Here is a 19,927-nt window from a genome sequence, read left to right on the forward strand (position 1 = left end):
GTTATATATTAAATTAACATAATGGAACAATAATCTGAATAATTGCATGTATAAATATGTATGAAAAATTAAACCATGTAATCTATATCTACAACATGCATTGCCTTTTACATTAATTTTTCAAAAACTATGAAAGTTTCCTCAAATTTTTCACTTTTTTTTTTTTTTTTTTTTTTTTTTTTTTGTCTGCTAAGCTGCTACTATTAGACTACGTTATTAGTATGGTACCAAATGATGTATTAAACTTTTAAATGTGTATTCAAGGAAAATCGTGAATATAATTCCATATGTAAAACATATTGTTGTAAAACAAATTTTTATTTCGTATGATTTCAGTTTATCACATAACATTATAATTCTATTATAAATACGTGTTAGAAAAAATAATTTTAAATTACCTTAAAATTAAAATACAATTTTTATAGAAATATTTAGCCAATTTTTTTTTTTTTTTTTTGACTTTATAATTGTTTCTTTACAAAATAAGAATCACCCCTTTTCATGTTAATAATTATTGCATTTTTGTTACTAAATGAGAATATATTATGTTTAGTTAAAAGGAAATAGCGTTTTAATTGTTTTCTTTCATGTTACATTTTTACGAATTTTAATCTTAAATATTTTATTTCCCATTTAGTTGAACATGTAAGTTAAAAAGCTACACACGTCTTAACACATGTAAATTCTTCAAAATAAAAATACCTTAAAAAATCACATTTTAAAAATGTTATATAAATGATATTTATAAATTATAACTTTTTTATTACAAAATATTTCTTTTTAGTAATGCTAAAATATCTGTGCTCATGAGAAATATTATGTAAATATAGGGAGAAAAATCGCAAACTTTTAAGCTAATTGTTTGAATATTTTATTTGTAAAAATTCTTAAAGAAATTATAAATGCGTTTGAGAACTTGTAATATTTTTTGGTTTACATATATACAAAATTCTTCTCATTCAAAATTATGCATTTCATTAGGAATATATAATCCTACTTATTAATTCTTTTCCTTATTTTAACGATAAAAATGTAATTATTTTCTGTGCTTATCACAAGATAAACTTTTTTAAAAAAATATACAACAAATTTAAATAATCATCAGATATATTACATGTAATTTCTAGCCTCAATGTTGCATTAATAATAAGAACCGTATACAAAATTGTTCCATTAAACATAAAAGTGTCTATCTGTGAATCAATGTGAATACAATAAATAAAATATTTTTCAGAAATTAGGTGAATTATCGCATATATATGGAAAACAAGAATAATTAATTTTTGCCTTATGCAAAAATATGTTATGTTTTTGCTGCAAAATAGACGTCTTAATGGAAAATAGTTTCTGTATATGTAGAACCGTTTTGCTATAATTCTTAAATTGTTTTTCCTTACCGTTGTGTGAAATTATGTAAACACTAAAGAATGACAACATATTAAATACAATGACGGGGATGAAAGAAGAATAAAAGAATTTACATCTTCTCTAAAAATGTCACTATGCATAGCATAGGTGTAAGCTCTAAAAATAAAAATTGACAAAGTGATATTTATAGTAGCGTAGAAATAATAAAGGGTTTTAGGGGTTCACTATTTAAGAAAAAAAAAAAATGTGTATCTTTGGTAGTGTTACAAATTGTACATCACATCATTTATAAACATAACACTTATATACACCTTTTTATCGTTAAATTTAAGTTTCGCGTAAAGTGTATGAAAACCATGTCATGGTATTCTGCCATTAATGACATTAATACTTAAGACACGGTGATTTTATGTAAATACTTAAGAAAATTTTTTATAAATTCAGTAATTTTACATTTTCTTAAAAAGGCAGTCTCCTATTTTAATATATTATAATTCTAAACATTTCTTATGTTTATTTTTAAAACATCCAACAATATATGCCACAAGGCGCTAGTTTTGGGACTAAAATAGTTATTCTTCAATAGTAAAATTAAATATGTTATAACTTTACGAAATGATAAATTTCAATAATGCAGGTGTGTATACCTGTAAAAGTAAATAACATTTCAAATTATTAAGAGGAAAAGAAAAAGGGGAAAAATTGCTATAATTACAATTAATGGTCAAATAATCTCCAACGTAAGTTACGCACCTTTTACATGACGAGGAAACAATAATGGGGGAATAGCTGTTCAGAATTACGCGATGATGTTGTAGATGTTAAAAAAAAAAAACAATTTCTGTGTTGGAAAATTCAGAGAACAGCAACTGATCTACACTTACATTTAAATAAATAAATTAATAGTTCGAAAAAACAAAAGAACATTATAAAATATGCTACAAAAGCAATAACGATAAACATATTTCAAATATTACCATTGATACGAGAGAAATATTATAAAATTCCAATTAAACGTTTTTGATATATTAAACAGTTGAGTTTAAATTTGGAACAACATCCTAATTTAAACTATAAAATCACGAGATTTATGTACAATAAATGGGCAACTTGAAATAAAAATAACTACAATGGATATACATGGTAAAGCAAGTTTAAAAAATAGAGATGATCCTTCAGTGTCAGGAAATACATATAACATACTGAGTTTTTGCATTCAGCTCCACATTATACTTGAGGGTAAAATATATGACTGCATATGTTAGTTCTAATTCTACCGAAGAACTAGCACTATCAAACAATTTAGATGCAATTTCTAGTTCAACATGATATTAAAAGTGGGATTGCCATTGTACACAGATAATGCTTAGGTGTCCTTCCAATTTTCAATCTCAAAATCGAGGAAATATTGCTTCAAGGGGTATGAAAATCCTAAGAAGTAATAACCATATTTGTAAACTTCAGATTTTGGAAGCCTCTTCATCAATTCTTACTTATTCTAATAAAGAATGGAAAACATCTGAAAAAGATGACCTCTTAAAAAATAGATATAACTCGAAGAAGTAATAATTTATGGGGTAGCCCAAAATTACATATGTTATAAACTTTCATAGAATCATCAACCATATGAGAATTATAATATGATTCCTAAATTTTATTTTATGATATCAAATTAGAAGTTGCAAAATATTCACATGTGTTTTTCACTTCTTACTATAAGGATAACATAAGTCATACTTTGAGCTAAAATTAGCATACTTATTGATACCATATTGTAATAAAAACACAGCATTAAATATTAATTACAATTTGAATAACTCCATTCGCGTAAGCAGTAGAAATATAAATACAGATAGGGTGTAATTCCTTTAGTGATGTGCAATACCTGAAAAATTTTTTTATAAAAAATAATGTCATAATAGGTGCAGTTATTCTTGCAACTGTCATGTTATTCGCCTTTTTTTTAAAAGTAATAAGAAATTTCTGAATAAAACACAACATAAATTTTTTCTAATTAAAGCTTCATTTTATAGTTATATGTATTCCTATTTTGTATATCACTTATTTGTATTTATTCTTTAGGGTGTAAAAAAGGGAGAAAACAAAAATTGAGGCAAAGTTACAAAAAACAATGCTGTATCGATTAGACCATTCAAAAAATGAGGTTTATATGTGGACTCTTCAAAATACGCATTATATAAAGATCCATAATAAAGGATTCATATATGATAAATAGAAGAAGAAAAAATAGAATGAAAAATGCACTAAACAGAAATGTGAAAAAGTCTAAATCTACCGAAATAGAAAGGTCTCTTTATAATTAATTCTACAATTACATGCGGGAAGATAAAAATACAGGAGCAATTTATAAAAAAAGGAAAAATATTAAAATAATTTGTTAGAATATGATAATAAATTTGCAAAAAATAATAAACAATGGACTCCATGATTAGGTAAAAAATTATATGAAAAGTGAATAAGGTAGTACAGCAATTTTTATTGGCTAGAAAAAAACTTGATGATAAAGTAAGAAAACTGTTATATAAAATAATGATGCGTATTATAATGCGTTTTATGAAGAATTATGTTGAACGTAATATATAAAATGACTGTAGAATAATAATTTTGTGAATAATATCAGCTAACCAAAATATCATTAAGAAGTAAAAAAAAAAAAAGTTACATAAAAAAAGAATTAAAAAGAACAATGTTTAATTATATGTAGTAAAATAATCACATATCGATTTTTCAATCTTTATGTGTAGAAATGTCTAGGGTTATTCAAAATATTGAATTATAATATAAAATCGTTTTAACATGACGTTGATAGAATTACTCTAAATTCATTTCTAATAAGACACAATTCATGCATCATATTAGTGAGAAAGCAAAAATAGTGAAAATTTGTAAAACTTCCTAACTTTTCTACAATTTTTTAAGGGAAAAATTAAGAGAGATTTTATTATACGTAAAAAGACATTAACTTATTTGGGTTAAAACTCTAATTTGGCTATACATTATTATTTTATATTTTTTTTGTATATTCCAAGAATAGTATACAGCTTATTAGGCACTATTACATTAATATGTTGTATGACTATATTTTCCTTTTTTTTGTAAAATAATAAACTTCGTAAGTTTTATTTTGTTATTTATTAGTTAATACATTAAACTGTTTTTATATAAAATATTCTTTGTAATGTAATGCAAAAGAAGAACATTCCTTTGCGAAAGTGCTAACATGTGAATTGATCTACCAAATGGAATAATTCAAATTACTTATTATGTTTATTATTACTCTTTATATGATTACCTTTTTTACATATTTTTTGGCTAATTTTTTCCCTTAATCTAATTTTTTAATTTTAATTCTTTTAAAAAATCGAACTCTTGATAAAATTTAACTTCATAATATAGAACAATTAAGTAATATATTTTAATGTAACTAACAGTTATGTATGCAGTTAATCAATTTTCTTAGTCAATAAAACACCAGTATATCAATTAACAATAGTTGCTATTCTTTTGTTATTCTATAAAGCAAAAATTTTTATTTCGCTATAACATATTACTTATAATAATATATAATAATGCTCTACTAATTTTATTATTAGCGTATGTATGGTAAAACTAATAATCCTATATTCTTCACATGAATAATTGGGTAATACAGCAGTTTTGTAAAAAAAGTTATCTACAAATAATTGCTAATATTCAAACATAACACCCTCCCATTTAATAACAGTGCAAAATGTGTTATTATGTACACTAATAGGAATCCTCCCCAAAAAAAAACAACAAAACAACCACATGCAATAACCGAATTTGATAAAAAAAAATTTAGTAAAACCTAAAATTATATATGTTAGAAGAAATTAGTCCAAACATAACTATATAACTATGAAATAAAATTCTGAATTTTTATTTTTCATTTCAGTTTTTTTTTTTTTTTTTTTTTTTGGTATAGGTTTAAAAGTATATAGAATGTTTCGTCTACCATTTTGGTGTGTGATACATAGATATTCAAAAAGAATAAACATATCAAACTTATTAATATATTATTATATTAAAATTCGTAATAATCAGTTTCAAATAGAAACCAAATATATTATAATTAGATTAACCTCTTCATGTTTTCCCATGTGTATGAAGTTATTTATAAAATATTAAAAATGTTTTACATAGTTCACATAAATATAAACACATCTAGTGTGGTCTTATTAGTGAATGGCAACCAAGTATAATGCTTCAAAATATAATAAGTACAAACACAAAAATAAAATAATAAATAATATTTACAAAAAAAATCAAATAGGAAACATCCATATGTATAATGAATTTATCAGATAAAGAGGTGCGTATAAAAAAAAAAAAACACAAAAAAAATATTTTTTCTTACATGAGAAAATATTGAAATGAGTATTTAAGTAAAAATTTCAAAGTGTAATATTGTTTTCCAATAAATTTCCTAGTATAATTTTTTATTTTGTAACCCTTAAAAATGCATTATGTCAATTTTTCATATTTATATATTTATTTTATTTTTTCACATCAAAATTTTAATATCTCATAATCAAATATCCTTAATTTCTGTACTGTTTCAACAATGTTTTAGACGCCCTAATTTTAATCGTATTCAACTAATACATTCCCCTAATTTTATCCTTTATATTTAAATAGTTCTTTCCAACAATACATATAAGTATCACACTTATCTATTCGACTATTCATTCAAATGTATTACATGTTAATTGTTTTGAAATTATGTAAGAATTAGAACAACTTCTGAGCATATCATAATTTTTATTCTTCATTTATGCCTCATAGGATTTTCTCAAATAATTCCTATATCATTTTTTTTTTTTTTTTTTTTTTTGCTAAAATGCTTACTATAGATATTTTTCAAATAATATTCTTAATTAGTAAATATAATCACCCATAGTTTCGTATAACAAATGTACCCTCTTCATTTTCGAATTCTCAGGTGGTGATTCTAATATATATCTTGACAATTCTTGATGTTTATCATAATAGTTATTCTCATATCCTCTTTTCTTTTTTTTCTTTATTCCCTTTTTACTTGGTCCTGATCCTGGCAAAGTTGACTAATGCACAAATGAAATAAAAACGCACAGTATATTTTTATTCGTAATTGTGCATTTGAAAAAATGAACATTATATGGATTATCACAAAATACATATATATTAATATTCAATTTTTACTTTAAAGAAATTAATAAGGAATATAACTGCACAAAAAATTGTAACACCGATGACTGTGTAACGTATATACCCTGAGTTCAATGTATCATATTTTTTTTTATGAGAAATATAGAAATTTGGCACCATCTCAGGTAATGCAGGATATGTAGAAATATCCATATCCTCCTTATGAAGAAATTGCTCCTGATGTTCTGTATCTTGCTCTATTCCATCCTGAGGTATATCTACTCTTCCTCTTTGATCTTGTTCATCTGTTAAAATTATTTGAGGTAATAAACTTTGTGAACCTGATAAATCTTGTGAATGTTCTATATCTTCTGATCCCAGTGCAACTTCTTGTTCTTCCGTGTCTAACCAATCAGATTGATCTTCTTCTTCTACTGAATCTAATGAATCTTCTTTCGATTCTGTAATTTCCACTTCTTTTGTAACTCCCTTTTCTTCTGTACCCCCATCGGACACATCATTTTTTGAAGTTGCATCATCTCCCACTCTTTCTTCAAAATCATTTTGAGTCACGGGTTCATGGTCTGCTGCTGATTTAGCTATAGGATCTGTATATCCTGTTGATGGATGATCAGCTGAAGTACTCACACTTGAAGTCTCAATAGAGCTGCATTCTTTTAGTTCGGTTATAAGATTCTTTGGATTATACAAGTTACGACAATAAAAATAATGTGGGGCATAGGAAAAAGGCAACCAAATACTTCTATCACAGTTAATCTTCCTATACCGCTCATATAATGAACTTAAAACATTAATATATGCTAAACATTTACTACATTGATCTTTATTTTTTGATCTACTAATTTGTTTAATTTTCTCATGATTTTTAAAATACATATGCAAAAATTTCCTTCTTCTATATTCATTAAAATCAACTGTTCGTACAACCTGTGGTAAAATATTACATCTAGAATAAAAGTGTTTTCTAATAGCCTTATTTCCTGTGTTAATAAGTTCTCTAACAAACGGTATTGCACTAACCTTTTTAGTGTGTTCATAGTTTTTCCCTATTTCATCATATAACCAATAACGTAAATAACTACAATATTTGGAACTTTCTTGATTTCCCTTATTACCATATATTTTTTCTAAAAAGTATAAGAGTTTACTGCAAATCTCTTTAGCTTCTGCATTTGTTTTTTCTTTTTTACTAAATGCAACTTCACAGTAATGATTATATTTAGATGTTCCAGGATTTGAAAAAAATTCCTTATATATTTTATCAAGCCCTAAATCATTTACAGCATCCTCCTAAAAATATGCATAAAAAAGGTTAATAAACAAATACCAACATTATTGCTCAGAAAACATAAATTTCCCGTTTATTTAGATAGACATAACTTAAATATTCAACTAGTAAAATAGTGATGCATATTCATATAAACCAATTTGTCCTCAAGTGTCTTCTTCATCATTTTTTTTTTTTTTGACGTAATTTATTTTTAATAAAAATATTGTTTCCAAATTTCACACATTAATATATATATGTTCAAAATACGTAATACTGTAGCGACATATTTGAGTAACCCTTTATATTATTCCTATCTTCTCTATGATTACTTATTCGCATGAACTGTTAGTGTGTAATAAGTGTGCTGTATTCATTTTTTATTTTTATTATTTATGTAAAGATAGCCATTTTTTAATCATAAGAAGGTAAAAAATAAAAAAAAGTAACTTAAATTTCACACTGTATAATAATAATACAAAAAATGTAGCAACAGTTTTATATATTTAATATGCTGAGCATACATAAAGGATTATATTTAAAAATTTTGTGTGTTAAAGTATTTAGTAGTTTATAATACCTTTTATATATTCTTTAAAAATTATATAAATTATTGCTAGCATAAAAAAAAAATTTCTTTGAGGGAGGACAATAACTTTTCTGTGATAATGAAATTTATTTGACATAAGAAATTGGTTTTGTTTTATTATCCTATAAATTTATAACTGAAAATAGAATAATAATTCTAATGGTGAAAAAGACAAAAACAAGCTTATAAAACGTTTATCAAAAATATATGTTATTGTGTAACATTAGGGGAACTTATCCGAGCATCCTATTATTTGCGATTTTTCTGGCTTAATAATTTCTAGAATTGTGTTGAAATTACAAAATATACAAGTCCAGTTACATTCCTCTTCATTTCCGTAGCAAAAAAAAATTTTTATTTTATAATTTTTTCAATTTCTTATATCCTTTAATGGTATATATGTACATGTTTTGGGATTATTAATGTAAATAAAAGCGTATTTATTATAAAATTAATGAGATTCTTTTTTTTCCTAAAAAAGGACATTCTTCATCATTACAAAACGGTGAAAAAAAGTTACGAAAAAACCTCCACATTTCTTACACGAAATATTCTTGAAAATTTTATAACATGTTGTCATAACGTATATACAGTTGTGTTAATTTTTTAGCCCGTTTTAATCATACCCATATTGCTAGCAGTAAGAAAAAATAGAGAAAATTTTTATGTTATTATTTTACAAAGTTTATTTTTTTTATACATTTCTTATAATTAGTTTTTGTTAAATTTAAATAACACTTACGAATATTTTACTTAAAAAAATAGGATAACAGCAAGGAAAAATAAATACCCATTTCTCTTATATTAATTGTTGCGACATAGTGCAATGCTTAAAATTGAGAGTGTTAAATGTATTACATAATTATTGTAATACATTATGCACATAAATGAACATCTTGATAAAAAACCAGGAACACAATTATCACTTCTTAAAAAGGGGCATCAAAAATTGTGTATTTGTTAAGCAGACAAGTTACCAAACATAGAATAAATGTTCTTGTACTTTTTTTTTTTTTTTTCCGCTTTATTTTTATTTTCATCATAATAACACAATTATATGTTTTAAAGAAAGTTATTTATGTGTAAATCATCATTTGAGTGTATCACTCATCAACTTAATTTTCTAAAAACAATTGAATTAATGAAATAGTTATAGAAAATAAACATATAATACTAATTTTGTTGTTGCACATTCCAAAAATATTTTTTATGCAACATTAACAGTGTTATTAACAATACAGATAATCATGCAAAACAGAAAAATAAAATCAACAAACCTTTTGATATATATAAATCTGAATATCCCTAACTTTCATCATTTAGTGTAACGACGACATTATATGACAACTAGTGGTATCTTTTTCCTGGACACGCTTTATGTATATATTTCTACATGTAAGGCAATATTATTTTATAAGAGTAATATAAAATATTTATTTCCCTAACTTGTGCTATTATAAATTCAATTATCTCTAATACTCTAAAAGTTCAATGATTTTATTTAGTTTTAGCAATAAGTGTATATGTTCATCTAATTATTATTTATGTAAAATGTTCGTTTAAAGGTGTATACATTCCACCAATAATAATACACTATTTCGATAAAACTAATTTTATATATTAGTAAAATTGTATGGAGAAAGAATTAACCCTTTACGTAAAACTGAATTTTTTTTTTTTTTTAATAATTCAAAAGAATATATTTTATACACATTACTTGTTGATGTATTTTTTTGGAAGTAAATTCATCAGATAACTTACAATTTTAACTACTTTTTATGATATATATATTTTAACAAGTTTTAATTATTTTCTGTTTTTTACATTAATAATGGACAAATAAACAAACATGAATGTTCATCAAAACATCAAATTAATATATTTTACTAAACATATCAGACAGGATAATTAGTAAAAATATTTTTATATATGAACATGTCATTCAACACAAAAAAGAAAAATTAATAAATGAAAAAATTTAATTTATTTCTAAAAAATTGAAAATAAAAATCAACCCTTTTTTTTTTTTTTTTTTTACACTAATGTTAATACTAATAAAACATATATATACAGATGCTTATACCTCTCCATTTTATTACAAAAAGAGTTTATTTTTTGTCTAATTCTTAGCAAAAATGACCCCCCTTATGTGGGATTATAAGCTATGCGTGTTCGTGCTCCCTGCTTATTTGTATTCATATTTTTTGGTGTACGGGATGTTGCTTTTTTATGAACTCTAGGTTTAACATTACTCATAGCATGACCTTTAGGGTAACCTCTGTTATTTATCTTAACTTCCTTTTTCTTTAACATTCTTCTATGTATCACTGATCCAAAAGGTGTAAACTGATAAAAAAAAAGTAAAAAAAGAAAATATATGTTCTCATTTTATAATTATTCACCTCTAACAATGTAAATTATAAGTTGTATAAAATATTTGACGTTTTAAAAAACTCCTCTTTACCTTATAATAAATAAACAAAACTAATAATATTCCCAATATTAGAAGGAATGAGACGCCTATCCGTGTAAATTTGTTATTGGCACCCGGAAAAAAAGGAAAATCATAGTAATTGCCAGATAATATACTCATAAACATTTCTTTATCTGCAGTAGGCATCATAAATCCAATAGTTCCAGTTTCACGTACATTTGGTTCTGCGCAGTTCCCTGACGCATCTTTTACTAAATATTTCTCGCATTTTGTTTCATTTCGATTTAATTCTCTTGTATCTTGTGGTAATGTGACATTTCCTGATTGTGAACTTTCAGAATTAACTTCGCCTTGAGATCCCTTCCCTTTTGCACTGTTTGAACCATGAGTTTTTTCCTTCACGGTGTCACTCAGAGAAGATGGTGTGGCTCCTTGATTTTTTCCATTAGTTTCATTAAAAGTGGGGGTGGTAGATTCGTTAGTTTTTGGTTCAAATATAGAACATGAATTAAATACAGTACCATCTTTCGTTTTTATTTCTGTACACCGAAAATATTTATGCTCCCCTTTATGAATCCAATCATATTTTTCATCATTCTTTATAACGGGTAATTTATTACTATCACATGTTACGGTTGTAAAGAAATTGGCAGGGTTATGCTTTTCATCACATGAAAAATATTTTAAACATCTGTAAGACTTGAAAGGACAGCAATAACTTTTATGTTTTAAATATATACTGCTTATGGAATTAATATATTTTTTGAAATTATTTCTTTTACTCGTATCGGAACAATAATTTTTAGTAATAGTATCAAAATTCGTAAAGTAATCATACAAAAATTTTTCTTCAACCCATTCAGTCAAAATATCTTTATTACAGCTATAGTATGGACAATTATAAATAGTTTTTTTTTTTTTATTTAAACACTCCTTTATATTATTAAGATGTTCAAAAATAACTGCGTGATCATATGAATTGTCCCTAGATAATAACCACACTCTGTAGTATATCCAGTAAAGAAAATGTAAGCATTGATCCTTATATGATAAACTATCTTTCAATTCAGTTAATTGTTTTTCAACCTTAACGCACAAATCATATAATCCATTATTACCATCTTTAGGCTCAGTTATCTTAGTACAATATTCAGTTGTTAACGTATTTCCTTCCACTTTTTCATTGAATTTATCATATAATTTGTAGTAATATGAATTTGAAAATATTTCTTTCTAGGAATAAAATATAAAAAGAATTTATATAAGCGTTAATACATCTGTTCATAAGAATGAAAATTTTAATTTTTTTCAACGGTATTTATAACACCAAAGTAAAATTATAAAAAAACAGAGACACTAATTTAAAAAAAAAAAAAAGAAATATACCAAAATATCATCAGTTAATGTCTCCATTCTGAATTATATTTAAAAATAAGAATGGTAAATGAAGTTCTCTAAGAGTTCGTAGCTTATATGTGTAAGGTAATATTTCTTTTAATAATAAGCATTATCACAATCCCAAATGACTGTATGAACTAAACAAGTGTAGTTTACCTAATACACCACTTTAATTGGGATATATGGTTATATTATTATAATCATATATATGTAATATAAAGTAGCCATTTTTAATTTTAAAAAAGGTATAATTAAGAACTGTCTTCATTATCCCAGTAAATTAACATATTATAAGAAAAATTCGTATTTTATAACATGTATTTTTTATAATAATAGTGTGTAATTATGTAATCATAGAAAATATAAACAATTATTTTTAATATACAAATATACATACTAAATTTCATGTGGTACTATATAAGTAAAGATTCCTTACTTTTTTATTCAGTACCAACATATAAGCATAGCTATGTATGAGAATAATTTCATTCTTTAATTAGATGAGAAAAAGTTTAAAATGTAGACATAAATAAATTGTAACTCAAATGTTTAGTTTTATCTAGGTCTTTATATATTATTCCTTTTTTCTCATATTAACATATAATCAGCAGGTTTTGTCATTTATATAAACGAAAAAATTATATTATTCACTAGAACAAATAAATAACACATCTTGGGGTTTCTCTTTTTTCACGTAAAAAATTGCGTGCATTATGACAGAATAATTTTAATTATAATTTCACAATTTAAAGTAATTCAAATATTTTTGAAATGATAATCTGCTGATCAATGTAAACAGATGATAATTAAAAATATTACATATTTTCAAAAATGAATAACTGTATTTAAAATATAATTTTGCACATTAATAAGTGTTATATTTTAACATAAAATATGTGAAACAATTTACTTGTTATAATAAAAAACTTGAAAAATTAATTAACAAAAAATTATTAAAATATATTTTTTTTTTAAATAACAATTTCATGATAAAAATATAATTGCTTTTGTGCAACAATGATCATAGATATTTTTTACATTTATTATAACATAATACTAATAACAATTAGGTTATATCTGTTAAAATTAGAATAATACATTTAAAATTTTAATGCAACACATTTTTTTTTTTTACATTATCATAAGTAGGTGTATTGCTATTCTCCATTGAGTGTTTTCCAAACAGTTATACATATAAATAAACTAGTTAGAAAAAAAAAAAGAAAAAGAAATAAAACAATGAATTATAATTCTAAAAAAAAATTAATTGATACGACATTGTAGTCGAATATTCGAAATATGTGTTTGTATACTATGTTATATAAAAGTTGTGGTTCATGAAGTTAAAAATAGGTTTGATTAGGGTAATACACATGTGAGTGTTTTTTATTAGGGGACATGTAAAATAAGTATTACAATGTTATTAGTAATGTGCATATATTTTTCTGAGATGTGTGAAAAATTATAATTATGATAACTATGATTTTTAGAAAAATATAAGGTTTTATAATATATTCCATATAAACTAACTCGTGTCAGGGATATATCTACTCATTATGTAATATATATTTTTATCTTTAACATATAATTTGGATTGTTACAATACGGGAATTACTTTTATAATTGATATTTGTTAAAGAATAATTCAAATATATTTATGTCATATACCGTTTCACTTTTCAATGTCAACCATTCCTCTTATTAAAGTAGGACATTCGATAAATACCTATTCAACTGCATACTGTGTTAGAATATTTATACATGTACACTAGCTGAAAAATGTATTATCAAAATATATATTATTTAGATTACTCATTGAAAAATTTACAATCATTTTAGCTTTAAGTATTTATATGATGATATATTTAGTAGTATCACTATGACAAGTAGTCCCGAATAAACTTCTTCCCATTTTTATAAATCCTAATATCGTTTCTCGGGTTTAGTGAAAAAGCGAAATAATGCACCATTCAATGTTTATAAAAAAAATACATATTTTATAATTATTTCAATGTCTTTTAAAGATACCTTATATGCACCTTATAATAATAATTAGGGGGTTATCGTTCCCAATTACAATTTCATACTTAAAATTGTAAGTTTATTTTATAAGATATATTATTATACCAATTACAATTTAGTTAAATTTTTTTTCATTTCAATTGTGATTTATCATTTTTACGAGTGAACACGTTTTTCTTAAATATCATAATAAAATAGATAACTTCAACCGATAATTAATATATTCGTGCACTATATTATATATAATACACTTCTAATTAATTTTCACATGTATATCGTCTCATTATTTTTAGTGTATTTTTTTTCATCGCTTTTATTTGCGTAAAATTATTATTTTATCAGGTACTAATTTTTGAAATTAAATTGTAAAAAGAAAAATTTAAGAGAATCACAATTAGGAAAAATCAAATAATATGTATTTATTTTGAGGTTAATACTTCATATAAATAAAAAAACTCTATATATTGCAATTTTCTTGTTCTCGGAGTTAACTATAATTTCTAAACAATGTTTTAACTCCATAAAATAATATATTCTCCTATATGTGTTACATATTTTTGATAAAGTACAATATAAATTAAAAATATTTATAATTTATTTTATTTTCCCAGAAATTTAACTATATCATATATATGTTATAAAATGCTTAATTCTTAATAATGTTCACGTAAGGAATAAAAATATTTTGACAAAATTAATCAGTTACAAGCACATGTTTTCAAAAATACACTCATTTCTTAAGTTGGCCTTTAAGACGAATTATACACAAATTTGAAATGAGTATATAATTCTCATATTATAATTATTAATATATCATTCAATTCTTAATGTGTCAAATTCATTATGAAATCATGTTTTATTACACATATTTAGAAGAATGTGTAAAAAATTTTAATACACTTTTGCGGATATTACATCAATGTTGAATTAAAAACATATAACAACAAAAAAAAAAAAAAAAAAAAAACATCATTTTGTCAAATGTGTAACCTAATTTTATTATTTCTATTAAAAATTTAAATCATAAGGAAAAGGTGTTAAACAAATAATCAATAATATTAGAAATTTATAAAAAATGTAAAAATAATCTTAAAAATAATTACTATATTTTTTTTACAAACAAAAAATAATTTTCGACAAAAAGTTGATTTTTCTCCAATGTAATCAAGAAAACATATTTATATAGAAAATATTATATTATCTTTTAGTTCCCACTCATAACGCCCATTAAACCAAATTACAAATTGCCTGCATTCATCCTTACATTATTGATATATATTATTTCTTACAAGGATTAATAACATAAAAAAAAATCTTATGATGCATGATAGGATATACGCGCTTTCTTATTAGGGGGATTCCTATTTGTAGGCCTAGAAGGACTTCTAGATGTCATAGGCCTATTTCCCCTTGGAGGACTTCTAGATGTAAGAGGCTTATTTCCTTTTGAAGGGCTTCTAGATGTATTAGGTCTATTTCCCTTTGGAGGACTGCTAGATGTAAGAGGTCTATTTCCCCTAGGGGGACTACTTTCCACTTGGGGCTTATTTCCCCTTTGAGGACTTTGCTCAAATCCCATATTCATTTTCTGCTTAGTTTTTTTCGTTCTGTTCATCTTCTTATTAATCCATGTTCCGAATGGGGTAAACTAATAGATAAAAAAATTAAATAAAAAATATATAACAAATTATATATGTAACAAATTAAATAATTTCTTCGTAGGAAATATAAGCTACCTATTCTTTTTATAATATTATTAGTTTATACCTTGTAATAAAGAAAAAAAATGAAAAACATTCCTCCTAGTAATAAGGATATGATGATAAGACGATTAATACTTGTTATAACTTTACTAGAAAAGAGAGAATTCTTTCCTTCCTGGTTTTCAGCGCTTTCATATATAAATTCTTTTGGTTCTTCACAAATTAGAGAACCATCATCTTTTTTTAGAATGTGGGCGCAGTGCATCATTTCAAAACCTTTATTAAAATTATCATTTCTCCCTGAGTTTGAAAACTCATGAGCCACCTTATTACTTGAGCTGTATTTTCCAAATGTTTCACCTGCTATTCTCCTTACCATTTCACCTAATGCTTGGGAACCTTTTAATTCTGCAGGTATTCCTACAGAGGTTTTAGATTCTTCTGTAATTTCATCTCCAGATTGAACTGAACCATCATGAGATATTCGTACTGTAGGGGTCCATGAACCAGCATGACCAGCTTGTTTATTTCTTCCATTTTTTCCGGATAGCTTATCATAAAAATCGTCCTCTTCAATTGTACGTCCCATTATATTTTCAAGATTTCTGTGTCCTCTTTCAGGGCTATAACAAGATACCAACGCATAACCTTCATTCCTAGATGCATAATTCACAAGGCACTTGGTGTTGATAATTCTCGTTCTATATTTGTTTCTACGTTTGTGCCATCCATATGGGACATTAGGAAGGGGAATCTGAACATTAGCTTCATTTAATTCTGTTTGTGGAGCTGAACCTTTTACACTTTTTGGTGTTTGGGATGCTCTTACACTTTTTGCTTGTGATTTTATATCACGTCTTTCTTTATCTACATTTAATTTAAATAAAAGATTTCGGGGATCGTACATTGAATCACATCTAAAATAATGGTCACAAAGGTGTGGATATTTAGTGCTACAACAATTTTCATTTGATATTTTTTTTGTATATAGTTCATCAATATATTTTAAATACACCATATACTTATTTTCATCTTTCTTAGACTTAATATTGCTATTAATTTCATCAAAATTTACAAAATATTCAGTTAAAACCTTCTCATCTCCAAAATTATTAGAATAATAATAATTATCGTAGCATTCAAATGTATCCTTTGTTTCACCCAAAACACTGTATTGCAAATTATTTAATTTTTGGGTTAGGATAACTTCACCAAATCTATTCGGCTTACTGGTTATATACTTTTTTTTTAGTTCATCATTTAACCAATATTTCAGTAACATGCAGTAATCCATAGATTTTTCTTTATACTTATTGGAAAGTATGTCTTTTAAACTCCTAATAAATTTTTTACAAATTGTCTCCAGTTCAGTATTTTCTGTATGGTACTTTGCGGTTAATTTACAAACATCATTATATTCACTTGAGTCTTCGTCCTTATTGAATTCATTATATATCTTACCTGAAAGTAAAACCTTCGTAATATCATCCTAAGAATTATTTACAGTAAACAAATTATATAAACGTGTAAATTTACATCATCAACAATTTTTTCCTACACTAGAACATTATTTTAACGTACAAATACTTTATCAACAATGATTATACAAAACCAGTGTATACCCAGTTATTCGTACTTGATCCCTCTAGCATTGTATTTAAAGCTATAACCCTTAAATGAGATAACAAATATATTAATTATACTCGTATTTTCATACGTAAAAAATAAAGATATATATCCCAATGTCTTATTAGGAGCAGCATCACACCTATTTATAAAATGCTTTTTTTGTATTATGAAATATTCATTAAATCTAGAACATCATTAAATAATCCTAATATAACAAATAGTTATAGTTTTGTGTAAACATAATTCAGACTAGGAATACAATTTTTCATATAAAGCTAGTTTTTTGATTAAAAATTGAGTTTTTATAATATTAGAAGATGGAATAATATATTATGTATATCTATATTAATGACACGTAACAATTTCCACTATATTTTTTTTTAAAATATATTTAAAATGAATTAATGTATATATTTTGCAATTATAAGCTCCTTTATAAGGTATTTTATTATATATACTAGTTTTCATCATATAAAATGTATAAGTTCAACTATGAATTTACTTCATTTTTAAGCTCAAAAATGAATCTGATTTTTATATTCAATTTTCCTTTCATGCAGAATTAAAAACACACTCATGCCATGTTGTTACGTATAATAAAATTGATAATTACAGATACGAAATTTAGAAAAGTAAAATATAAACATATGATAAGCTTATAAATATTTTGAGAAATTAATTACGAGAGGCTTACAGATAAAGCATTTCCTATTACAAATTTTTATTATTTAATTTTGTTTATTTTGGAAAGGTCTCTAATCTTTTTTATATACACCTCATAAATGACATCCTTTATATTTTCTCAAGATAATTATAAAGTAAAAAAGAGTAATTAAATTTAACACATTACAGTTTCTATTTTTTGGGATGTACGTTTTCTTTATTAATTTTATTATATATATGTATATGTATCATTTATAAAATTTTTGAAGGTACATTTCACTTTTTACATACATAAACTTAACAATTTTCCAAAAGTATTTTTTTAAAAGATTAAGAAGAGGAAAATTGCGTTTCTTTTCTGTGTATATTTCAAGTAACAACTCTATTCCGTTTTAATCCAAAATAGCAAGTACATGTAATACATGCATATATGTATATGTGTGTCTCATCAAGAACATTCATTTGTAACATTTATTTTGTTGCAATTATATTCTCATATAGTTGCACAAAACAAATGTTTGCATTTTACAATATTATTATATATGTTATGTGATACTTTATTATTATCTCTTCATGATTTATTAACAGTTTCCCGTTAAATAGTCCAAAATTACAATAGAAAGGTAGAAAGTTAGTAAGGTAGAAAAGGGTAGTCCCTTCACATATAATAATGACATTGAATTACAGTGTATATGGTAAAAGCGTATATATTTATACCATAAGTGAAAATAAATTGCCAAATTCGATTATCCTACATGATAATTTTAATTTCTTGAACAAATTATTAATAATGTAATAAAATGGTACCTAAATATAATTAAGAGTCATCGCATGCATAAATATATATACAATAAGTAGTCTACCATTTTCCTTATACCATCAATTTTTCCATGAAAAAAGTATATATATAAATCCTTAGATACCTTTGCATATATTAGTACCCATAAGTAGACATAAAAACCACAGAATGTGAAAAATCTAGAAAAATAAAACTAATTCATGCATAAGGCTCAATAGAATGTTATGCATTAAGCATAAATAGATAGTGATTTTTACAATGACTTACCTATTTATCTTTATAACAAATTCTAAGAATACTATTACCATCATTTTATCAAAAAAAAATTTCTTATTTGTTTTTTGGTATAACAATACATGTAAATAGAAACAAAAAAAAAAAATAAACACAATACTTATAATAATACATATAGGGCTCAAATATGCTTTAACGTTAGTGTCACTTTTTTTGGATTCCTCAACTAAGTCATAAAAAAATTTTTCATTTTAATATCTAAATAAACACTTCATATATAAAATAAGATTAACTTATTCTATATTTTTCCACATTTCATCCTTTCTAGTTACTAAATGAACATAAGTTTATTCATATATCGAAAATATGAAACTACTTAACAATCAACTAGAGTGATATGTAATCCATAAATAATAAGAACAATAAAAACTCACGCTTTTGTTGTAAGTATCTTTGGTTGAGTAAAAAAATATATAATCACAAATATATTTATTCTTTTTAGTTTCATATAAATTGATTGAGAAGAACAAACAGTATCTTAAACAAAAGTACCTCATATACTCATAGCTCCTTTATACTTACATAAGACCGAACAAGTAGATGTAAAAAAAACAATTTTATAAATTCCTTT

At 24.3% G+C, this 19,927-nt stretch overlaps 3 protein-coding genes across 3 annotated transcripts; all 3 read right to left on the reverse strand.

The window, feature by feature from the left end:
- Positions 1–6,287: 6,287 nt before the first annotated feature.
- On the reverse strand, positions 6,288–8,012 carry PGO_060030 (variable surface protein; the record flags this gene model as incomplete). Its single annotated transcript, XM_028686647.1, has 3 exons — positions 6,288–6,473; positions 6,592–7,848; positions 7,983–8,012. 3 exons carry the CDS (start codon positions 8,010–8,012, stop codon positions 6,288–6,290), a joined length of 1,473 nt encoding a protein of 490 aa, XP_028542448.1.
- Positions 8,013–10,559: 2,547 nt separating this feature from the next.
- Positions 10,560–12,261, reverse strand: PGO_060040 (variable surface protein; the record flags this gene model as incomplete). Its single annotated transcript, XM_028686648.1, has 3 exons — positions 10,560–10,760; positions 10,879–12,081; positions 12,235–12,261. 3 exons carry the CDS (start codon positions 12,259–12,261, stop codon positions 10,560–10,562), a joined length of 1,431 nt encoding a protein of 476 aa, XP_028542449.1.
- Positions 12,262–15,583: 3,322 nt separating this feature from the next.
- On the reverse strand, positions 15,584–17,623 carry PGO_060050 (variable surface protein; the record flags this gene model as incomplete). The annotated part of the gene is made up of 3 exons (XM_028686649.1): positions 15,584–15,916; positions 16,117–17,460; positions 17,594–17,623. The coding sequence occupies 3 exons, from the start codon at positions 17,621–17,623 to the stop codon at positions 15,584–15,586; spliced, it is 1,707 nt and encodes a 568-aa protein (XP_028542450.1).
- Positions 17,624–19,927: the final 2,304 nt, after the last annotated feature.

This window comes from Plasmodium gonderi (genome assembly GCF_002157705.1).
Source record: "Plasmodium gonderi DNA, contig: Chr06, whole genome shotgun sequence".
Classification (NCBI taxonomy): Eukaryota; Apicomplexa; class Aconoidasida; order Haemosporida; family Plasmodiidae; genus Plasmodium; species Plasmodium gonderi.